General features: G+C 44.3%; 1 protein-coding gene across 1 annotated transcript in view; it reads left to right on the forward strand.

Annotated features, from left to right (window-relative positions):
* Positions 1-8720, forward strand: part of CSNK2A2 (casein kinase 2 alpha 2) — a 28272-nt gene extending 19552 nt beyond the window's left edge. Inside the window, exons 7-11 of the mRNA XM_081335557.1 lie at positions 1625-1735; positions 2797-2898; positions 4600-4700; positions 6034-6182; positions 7439-8720. Coding sequence (XP_081191683.1) covers positions 1625-1735; positions 2797-2898; positions 4600-4700; positions 6034-6182; positions 7439-7515 — 540 coding nt within the window. The 3' untranslated portion in view covers positions 7516-8720. The remainder of the gene's footprint in view (positions 1-1624; positions 1736-2796; positions 2899-4599; positions 4701-6033; positions 6183-7438) is intronic.
* Positions 8721-10698: the final 1978 nt, after the last annotated feature.

Consider the following 10698-nt stretch of genomic DNA (forward strand, 5'->3'; position numbering starts at 1 on the left):
GTAGTTAAACATTTTTCTAATTGGGAGGCTGATTTGTATTGAGGTAACCACCCCAAAGACTTCACATGCTTAAGTGCTACAGCGTCATCTTGGGCAGCCACACCAATGGCTCTTGCTTTGAAAGGTTCCTTGGCTTTTAGAGCTGAGTGAGCTGGGAACTGGAGGGAGAATCCCTACAGAGAGGAGATCTGAAAGTTGAGCCGCCCAAGCACGAGGTTGCCTGTTGCACCTCTTCCCGAGCAGGTTCATGCCTGGGAGTTCTGAGCTGTGCTCAGACGGCACAAATTCCATACTCATCTGCCTGGTTTTCCCCCCTCTGTTTTATGTGGAAATGTGGGAGGCAGAGGAGCTGCTTACCATACTAGAAGACTGCAGTATAGAAAATCAGCTTCTACTTATCCCCACCACAGTCAGTTCTCTGTTTTACTCTTCAGAAAAAGCTGTTAAAAAAAATTGTGGAATAAAATAAGTCAAACCACAAACTTTAAAAAATATAATTAGCAAGAGAAGGGGAAGATGAACATAAAATTAACAAAAAATGAGATGCCAGACATATAAGAACAGCCAACTAAAATAAATCCATAAAAACAATAAACCAGTTAAGAATATGAAAGCATACTCTGGGAGAATATTTCATCACACACAGTCATATATTCCTCCTCCTGCTCCTCATCATCATCATTTTGATTCGTATCCCATTGTTTACTGAAAGCCAGTGGGACCCAGGAAAGGCCAAAAAGATCTAGCAACAGGTCTGCATAAGTTACCAGTCCTGAATGTTTTAGCCAGTTGGGCCTCCACTGAACTAGGCAGCTGGAAGGGACAGAAATAGCAATTGGGGATTCTCCGGTTGCAGTCTGCTGTTAGTGCTTCCTCTTGTCAAAAGTTGGAAGGAGAAATTTCTTAACATGAGAACTATGAAGCAGTGAAACAGCTTCCCTCCCAGAGTGGTGGGTGCTCCATTGTTGCAGGTTTTTAAGAAAAGATTGGACAAGCATTTCTCCAAGATGGTGTGAGGATTCCTGCCTTGGGTTTGGATTGGAAGACCTCCAAGGTCGCTTCTAGCCCTGTGGTTCTGCAAGTCTGTGAGGCCCTCAGATGGCCAGATTTTCATCCATGGGCCAACCGGCCCATCGATCCCTGTTCTCCTTAGGGCCCAGCCATCCCTCCGCTTCCCCAGCAGGTCTTCTGGCTCTGCTTGGCGCCTTCCCTTTCCTTTCCGGGTCTTGATCCTCTAGTCTAAAGCTGAATTGGGCCAGGGAAATGGGCTCCCCCCCTTCCTGCCAGGTGAATGTTTGGTGCATCTGGTTTTGCGTCCTTAAGAGGAGATCCTGGAGAATGAGCTGGGAAGCCCAGCTTGCAGAGGCTTTCCCCTTGCAGTTGGCTTTGTGGATAGAAGCTGGTGGGAGCCTTTCGGCTTTGTCCCCACAGGCATCTGGTCACTCTTTTCTAACAATGAACTTTCTTCACGTGAGTCTGATGAGTTATGTTAGTACGTGAATCGTCCAGCAATTCTCAAACAGACTGGCAGTACGGGGCTAAATTTATAAGGCTGAGTAGACAGGCATAATGGAGCTGGTTTGCCAGAGTGTGTTCAGTAGCTGACTGTTTTGTCCGTTCACAGTTGCGGCTGATCGACTGGGGCTTAGCAGAATTCTACCATCCAGCTCAGGAATACAATGTCCGGGTAGCTTCCAGGTACTTCAAAGGGCCAGAGCTTCTTGTGGACTACCAAGTAAGATTTGCCCTCCACTTTGGGTCTCGCTCTGAGAAACTGATGTGTGCCAGTGCTACTTTCCACTCTTCCCCACAGAAAAAAGGGTTAGCGGGGTTTGCCACAAATATATAAAGAAATGAAATTTTAAAGTAAATTAAAAATAGGAGACAACAACTCATGAGATCATGGAGAAGACACAGTGCAGGTTAGAGAGGAGGAGCCTTCTCCTCCCCCAACTAGTATCGTTTAGATCCCAGGTGCTTAGGTTATTTTTAGAAATATTTGGGAAACCATTGAGTATCATGTAGTTGTGCTACAGATGTGAGAGCCCCAGCCCAGACTGCCTTGCTGGGTCCCTTAGGCTGGAACTTTGGGTCTTTTTCAGCGTGATAGAAATGGAAAGACCAGCTCTCTGTCCAAATCAATGACCAGCATTGTGAAGAGGGACGCTTTTGGCAACACATTTGGACCATTAGAAACTATCTGGCCCCGGACTCCTCCTAGGTGTGCAGGAAATACCGGGTTGCCAAAAGAGGTCTTAACAACACTGGGTGGTGAAGAAAGCAAAACACGGGCCTTAAAGATACAAGAGTCGGTTCCCTGTTCACTGGAGCGCAGAGTCCTTTTTGCCCCGTTAGGTGGCAATTCCGAGCGCACTTCCTGAGGTTCAGAAGCTTTGCAGAGGGAGCATCATCCCTGCACTTTGGGTAGATCTGGGTAGAAGCACAGACAAAGGAAAAGGAAATTAGGGAGTAATATTAGCACAGAAGAGGCAACTGGCCCTGACTGGCTGGGGCCAAAGCCGACTATGTGCCGTGTGTTCCTGATCTGCATCGAGCGCCTCTTGGAAGCCGGTGTGGCCGTCCATTCAGCTAACACACAGCCTGGAGGGAGAAGCGGAAGCCCTCGCTAGAATTCATTTTTGAAACCGCTCCCTTCCTTCCCTGGTGCTGGAACAAAACTCTTATATAAAAGGTGATAATGGTGTGTTTTAAACTTTAGCTGAAAATAAAGAAGACGGAGTAGACGTTAGCGTGCATTTTCATAGTTTTGTTTCTGCTGTTTCCTCTACTCCCCAGATGTACGACTATAGTTTAGACATGTGGAGCTTAGGCTGTATGCTGGCCAGCATGATCTTCCGGAAAGAGCCCTTTTTTCACGGTCAGGACAACTATGACCAGGTGAGAAACGGTGGGGCAAGAGCAGCTGGGATCTCCAGCATCTGCCTTTTGCTGCCCAAAGGAGGCCCCGGCCTCCGAGGTTTGCTGCACGTTTTAGTGGAGATCAAAACCAGACAATCTCTGAGTCAGGCGAGGCTCTTGGCATGTGGGGTGACCAGCAGCCTTTGGCAGAACTAACGGCAGCTCTGCTGGGGATGCTGCAAGTGGCGCCCAGAAGCTGTAACGAGTGGTTTTTTTTTCGGGGCTTCTGGAGCGCATCTCCTGGGGCTGCTTTTGCCATGGAACGTCCTGAATGGTGCTGGAACAGCCTGAAAAAGGTGACTCGCTTTATGGCGAGGAAGTAAACGAGAGGTTTGAGGGGCGACTCAGAATATTTGAAAATATATTGAGTTGCCACCTCAGTGTGTGTTCTACACTGCATTGTGACACACCTTTTGGGGGAGCACAAAATTGTGGGATGATTAAAAGGACTGGATTCTTAGGACAGGCACGTTGGCAGGCAAGGAAACGGCAGATGCTTCCCCTTTGTTCTTCGTCTGGAGCTGCCCGCACCATGTGGGGGCTTTTGGTCAGAGCCGGACCTGAGGCATGGAGGCTGAGGCCTACTGCAGGGGAGAGTCTGACTCTGAAGAAAGGACTATCCTTGGCTAGGCGTTGGAGATCAGAATGTTCTAGGCTTCTAGTGGCTTCCAGGCCTATCCTGGTCATTTGAAGCCCCTTTCATACATTCCCCGTCAACTTATTACTACTGCTAAATTGCCATAGCTCTAAAAATGTCAATAGAGCTGTTAAAGTAAAAAATTTATTCTTGTAGTTTTGCATCGTGAGCCTTCGTTCAAATGAAGAAAATGAGTAGTACAGCAACCTGAAATAAGAACCCAACAAACATTCATTACGCAATAAGACTTTCAAAGTTATATCAAATTAATAACAACACACAAACCATTTATAATTAGACAGAACCCACATTCATTTTGAAATACTTTGTGTATTATGAAGAACATTATCTTTCTAAAACAGATCACTGATCAGCTGCAAAGTATTTTAATGTGGGTAGTTGAGCTTGATACTTGTTTTTGTTCCTTTTAAAGACAAACTCCACAAATTTAGCTTATTGTATTTTAAACCACAATTACGTACTGGAATTTATTTTAGAATTCTCTCGTCGCTGCATTCAGATATTCTATGCCTGCAAGATTTTTTTAAAAATCCAGTGTTGTTGGTGATATGAAAGTCTTAACTGTCATTGTTATGCTCCTGACAAAGCAACAGTCAAGAAGACTCAGGCTAGGCCACTCCTTGGGCTTAAGGAGCCAGGCTTCTGCTAACACGTTTTGACAAGCCTTGTTGAGTAAGCTGGTGATTCTTAGAAGGGATGTTTGTTTACCAAGCGCCACCTTAGAGTAGCTTCTTTTTAATGGAGATGGTGAGGCTTGAACCCGGGAGCATATTTCTCCATAGACCATACTCAGGCTGAAGCCCTTCCCTATGTGTGAGAATAACTTCCAGAACCATCCAGCTTACTGGAGAAAGAGAAAAAACCCTGAATGCAAAAGTTGTACAGTTTCAAGTTGTACTGACAGTGTTGGCCCAAGAAAACAGGTCATTGGCCCTTCCGGATTCTGTTGGCCTCCCCGTGGAAGAGCAGAGTGGGGTCTGTTATTTGTTTTTCTGGTGCTACACATTTATCCTCTGTTACAGCTGGTTCGCATCGCAAAGGTTCTGGGTACAGATGAATTATATGGTTATCTGAAGAAGTACCACATAGAACTGGACCCCCACTTCAATGATATCTTGGGACAGTAAGTTTATCGTGGCATATTTTTCTCTTGTGTTACCCAGACTGGGACCCTCAGTATGAAGGATGACACCAAGCGAGTTGGATTTTCCTGGCAGGCAGACCTTTTGACCTCTTTCTGAGTAGGTGCAGCCTTCCCTTCTTGTGGGGGGGCTTCCAAATACTGTGTGGCCAGTTCAGTCGTCTGTGGAATTCCAGTGCTCAAGTTCTTTTTCCTCTTCCGGTTTCATGAGGTTTTAATTTAGTGGCAGGCTGTGATTATCTTAACCGCATTGCTTACTTTGGGATGCCAGTAAATGCCTCAAGGTGTTTGTGGAGGTCTATAGATGGTTGATTGAATCCCCCAGAATTTGGCCCTGCAGTTTTTTAAGGGAATTAGGGCTCCAGATTTCAATATTTCTGGATGTATGGATAATATGAAACTAATACGAGTGTATGGTGCTGATTTTTTTCCTTTTCTGTTCATTTGTGTCCAATTCTCAGAAACTGACTGGACAAATCCCTGCAATTTTTTCAGCAAGGTTTTCAGAAGGGTTTGCCATTGCCTTCTTCGTAGGGTTGAGAGAGAGAGACTGGCTTTGTGCCCAAGGCAGGACTAGAACTCCTGCTCTCCTGCTTCTTAGCAACTGGATAATTTTTGCAAGCATTACGTTTAGTATTTAAAATTCTCACGGAAACCTAAAATTAATGAAAAATCTTAGATCATTGCGGTTGCAGTTCAGGTTTCAATTTATGTTTTGAATTGGAGCTTGAAGAGAGACACAGAATCTTTATCTTGTAACCCACATTCACTCTAGCTTTCCAAGGTAGTATTGAAAAATTCAGTAGTAGCCCAGAAGTTACCTGTTTTGTTGTCATATTCCTTTGATATAGATCATTTTCGGACTCCTGTTAACAAAGTTATTAGAAGGCCTTTTAGCTTTTATCAGACACGTTAGGATAATATGTGGTTAGTTTTGCCTTTTTAAAAATTATTGTGGTTTTACTGTAATGTGGTTTTTCCCTTTAGGAATATCACATTTGATTTCCGCAATATAGAAGATAGTTCATATTTAACAGATATTTTGTGTTTACCACAAGAAGCTTGAGAAGTGAACAATATACTTTCCAGAATACATATTAGGTTTGTTGGCTAGTTAAAAATCTAGTTTTAAATGAATACCACAAAAATATTGCAAGAAACAACTAAATTATTTCTGTGATTCTGCCAAGAAAATTTTATATTGTGGCAATGCAAAAAAAGAAAAAAAACCTCTTTGCAAAAGGACCTGACTTGCCAACTGCATTGCTGAGATCTGCCTTCCCCCCCCCCCCCGGCTTCCCCCCTCTTCTTCCAGGCACTCGCGGAAGCGCTGGGAGAATTTCATCCATAGTGAAAACAGACACCTGGTCAGCCCAGAAGTCTTGGACCTTCTGGACAAACTCCTGCGATATGACCATCAGCAGAGGTTGACGGCCAAAGAAGCCATGGAACACCCCTATTTCTGTAAGTTTTGGGGGGAGGTATGGAAATGCAGAGGCCTGATTTATCCTTCCTTTATCAAAAATGCTGGCTATCCATGGCTTTTCTTTGGAAACTTCAATTTCTTTGCTATGTGGGAGTATTTTCAGAAAATCTTCCACATTGATATTTTGCAAAACCGATTTATCTTAGGCATTGATTACTAAAGTGCCTCCAGAGGCTGTTGTAGCAGAGAGATGGGGCTGCTTTTCTTAAAAATAATTATCCATGGGATATGGGTAAATTTAGATGAAAAACTGTTTGGAAGACATTTTTTAGAGTTTAGGACTCAGTCCCAATCTTTGAAAATATAAGATGTTCTGAAAGGGCTAAAAATGTTTGGTTTGATTATGTTTATTTAAATGTGTTTGGGTTTTGGAGTATCTGTTCTCATAACTGAAAGGTTTCAGATTTTTCCTGCTACATGCATTATAGTACAAATCAAGAATAGGACAGTCGCTAAAGCATCTATAGATTTAAAAGGCAGCGACAACCTCCGAGACAATTCTTTCCAGGAACAGCATCAGGAGAAAGCAGAAAGGCCCAGGCACCAGTGGGAAATAGGCCAGTGAGCCTGTTTGGACTGAGGAGTTAAGCTTCTGTTGGAAGCTCCCTTGCCAAGTTGCTTGGGCTCGTTTGGTGAGACACTGGTTCACATCAACAATTCCTTGCCACTAATGGCTAGCTGAAAATGCAAAGGTAGCAAGCAGAAGGAGAATGGGGAAGTGCAGAAGACCACAAGAGCATTGTGAAAATATAGTTGCCCCTGCCAGGACATTGTTTCAGTCAGTCTGCTAAACATTGAAAATTACAGAATGAACACTGTTATGTGCCCATTGAGCTACCTGAAAGAAGTACTGGTGAAGGGCATCATTTCCCCACAAAATTGCCAGGTGCACTAAGTCTCCGGGCAGAAGTGCGGGGAGGAAATGTTTGCATTGGATAAGTCTTGCTGGTAGTGTCTCCTGGGGTTCCAGGCTGGAAATGTTGGGGAAATGTTGGGGGCAATTAAGCTGACTTTGTAATAATGCCGCTTGGGGTGTGTGTGAAAGCCCTAACAAGCAGGCATATACATAGAATGAAGGCTACTGCTAAGCTTGTAAGCCGCCCTGAGTCTTCGGAGAAGGGTGGGATATAAATGGAATTAAAATAAATAAAAATAAAATACCCCAAAGCAGAGTCTGGTGCGTTACAACCGGCCCTTTGGGTTTCCAGCAACTCTCCTCTCTTTATCTCCTCAGACCCAGTTGTGAAGGAGCAATCCCAGCCTGGCTCTGACAGCCCTGTGCTCTCCAGTAGCCTCACAGCCACACGATGAAGTTTGGGTAACGACGGGTAATTCCAGAGGTTTACAAATACAAACACGCCCTTCTGTCACCTAAGGAAGGGATGAACCCAGCCCCTCTCTGTTCAGCAGAAGCCTCATCTTGAAGAGAGTTAAGGCTTAGCTGCCCTCTCTCTTCAGCACTTGTGGCTATCCCAACTTTCTTTGTGTATTACCAAAGTCCTGATCCCAATGGCTGTGTAAGATTTACATGGATCCGAGGGTGTCCAAAGGTCTGCATGACTGACTCTAGGATGATTCTGCAGTTTCCCAATCTGCCTTTCCTAACCTCCCATTGGGTCACCTTTGTTTTGTCCCCTCTCGTGTGCACTGGGATATAGCCTGTCTGCGTAGAAACAGGCCCTTGTCAGATCATTAGCAAGTGCAGACCTGTGCACGGGGAGGCCACCCCTCCTGTGGTTTGGGCCCTTCACCCCCCACAAACAAGAAGTCTTGGTAATGAATTGAGTCAGTCAAGTTAATCGGCATCAAGACCCATTCAAAACAGGCAGCCATTGAGGGGAACCCAGTTACTTTTTTCCCTTGTAGGGAACTGCCAGCCTGAGCTTGAAGAAAAGTTGTTCTTTGAGACGGAACAAGAGCTTTTTTCTAGTGAGGCATGTTCTTATTGCTAAAAAAAGCCAACAGGGCCATTCCCATCAATGTCAAATTTAGAATTGCTTTGATTACAGCAGGTTTGAATATGTGAAGAAGCAAAGAGGAGGGGTTTCCATAAACAAAGCAGTGAGGGATTCTGGAAGCAGAAACTGGGCCATGCTCAGGATTGGTCTGCAACAAACCTGCGCTGTAGCATTTGCACATGCCCAGCCCTGCTTTGGAGCCCTTGGGGTGCAATCCTCTCCCTGTGGGTGGGTGTGTGAGATGCTCCTTTCGGTTTCTTCCCCTCCCCCTCCCATTGGGTCTCTTTTGAGCCCTTTAGTTCAACCCCACTTTTGGGGGAGATTATATTGTGTGATTCTGGTGACTTCATAAACCTAAATTCACACATTTTTGTCACCATGCCTAAATGCAGAATTTTTTTCTTTATTACATTGTCAGATATTTAATTTTAAATGATGCAGTTAGACTGTTTCTATTTGAAGCATCTGTTTACATTCCATATCCCAGTAATGATATGTTGGCATTGACATCAGGTCAGATCCATTTGTACGATTCACTGGAACCAATAAATCTCTATGTACAAACTTGTGTTTTCCTTCCTCTGAGCCTCCTCCGAAGGGAAAGTCTGGTTCAGGCCTGAGATTTTGCCTGGGGATTTAAGAGGAATGTGTTATTGTTCACCTCCTTTAAAAGCTAAAGCATTTAGCTGAGTTTGGCAGACAGTCCCACTCTGGTTCCCAGCTTGAGGCTGTTTGTGGATTTTCTGTCATGGGTGTTAGAAGGAAAAGCGTTCGTTCCTCAGGTTCTCAAAGTAGTCTGAGCTGTGGCCGTTTCTCTCTTGCCTTTGTGGTCTGCAAGTTTTTTTAAAAGCCATGATTTACATTTATAAATTCCTTATGTTATAAATACAAATACTATCTGTAGCTCAGGCTGGTTGAAGCAGCCCTTATTTGTGTAGTCAAGTGTATCGTAATATAGACTGCTAGAGCGATGGGACACTTTGCAAGGTTTGTGCCCTCTCAGAACTTCGGCCTTTTCATCAGCTGTTTGCCCTAGGGCAGGGGTAGGCAACCTCGGCTCTTTTATGACTCGTGGACTTCAACTCCCAGAATTCCTGAGTCAGCTGACTGAGGAATTCTGGGAGTTGAAGTCCACGAGTCATAAAAGAGCCGAGGTTGCCTACCCCTGCCCTAGGGATCAGACAAAGCATGAGGGGAATAGGTTACAGCCATTCATTTGGTGACTGTTCAGAGTTAAAACAGCACTAAAATAAGTGACCTACAACTATTTTTCATACTTGGCGACTGTTGCAGCATCTCCATGGTCACATGATCAAAATTCAGACACTTGACAACTGACTCATGACGGTTGCAGTGTCCCAGGGTCACACGATCCCCTTTTGCGGCCTTCTGACAAGCAAAGTCAGTGGGGGAGCCAGATTCACTTCACAGCTGTGTTACTAACTTAACAACTACAGTGATTCACTTAACAATTATGGCAAGGAAGATTGTGAAATGGGGTGAAATTCACTTAACAACTGTCTCACTTAGCAACAGAAGTGCCTGTAAAAAGGATACAAACAATTTTTGTCTTGTGGCGGTCAAGAGACCCAGCTTAGGGTACCTCTTCAAGCAGTGCCTTTGCAAAACTAACAGTAGGAAGCAAAGCTCCCGGGTGCCGTCAGTCCCAGTGCAAATACATCTGTCCTATTTATTTTCCTATGGAAAGAGAATTTCTTGGGAAGCTTCACTCTACGTGTCTGTGCGTTTTCTGCAGAACTCGCAATCATCCTGTCGCTTGCACATCCGCAGGAGTTGTCTCATAAAAATTCAGCTAACGGACCTACATCTTTTAAGGGAAACTAATGTGTTGAGGAGGGGTTCTGTCCAGTTGGGGCTAGAAACACTTCACTTGAAAAGAGGGCCAATCTCTGCTTGTTTTGCCTGGCCTTGATTTGCTGTCCCTTCCTGAGGTCTGTCACCCTGACTACTAGATGTTTACCTGTTCATCCACTGGATATGTTTGTTTTACATTTACTCCAAGAAACTTGCAGGAGCAAACTTCTATTTAACCCAGATTCAGGAAAGTGCAATTAAAAATAGAGAAGAATTGTATTCTTGAGTGAATCTAAGTGACAATTCCTGCCTTAATATGTATTTTAGAATATAGTGATTATATATTCTGCAATTTTTTCTTAACAATTCCATACAAACATACATCCAGAAAAGTGGAAGCAGAGTGACGGGTGGAGAGATGGGGGCTCCTTGGTGGAAAACAAGAGTGTTTGCATCAGCCTTGGAGAAGTGTGGCCAAAGGCCTGTCATCCTCGTTTTCCATAGAAAAGAATACACAGAGCTCAGGGTTGAAGCGCAGAGTCTTTGGTGCTCTCTGGGCTCGTTTGCTTGCTGGCTGATCTTTCATTACTTGACTAGGTAACATCATCGCTCACCTGTGGGTCCTTAGAGGCAGCATAAGCTGCTGCAAATAACAACAAAGGTTACTTCAGATTCCTTCAAATTAAAGAGAAAAACCATAGCAGGAATAGAAATTGTAGCG

This window comes from Vipera berus (genome assembly GCF_964194415.1).
Source record: "Vipera berus genome assembly, chromosome: 10".
NCBI lineage: Eukaryota > Metazoa > Chordata > Lepidosauria > Squamata > Viperidae > Vipera > Vipera berus.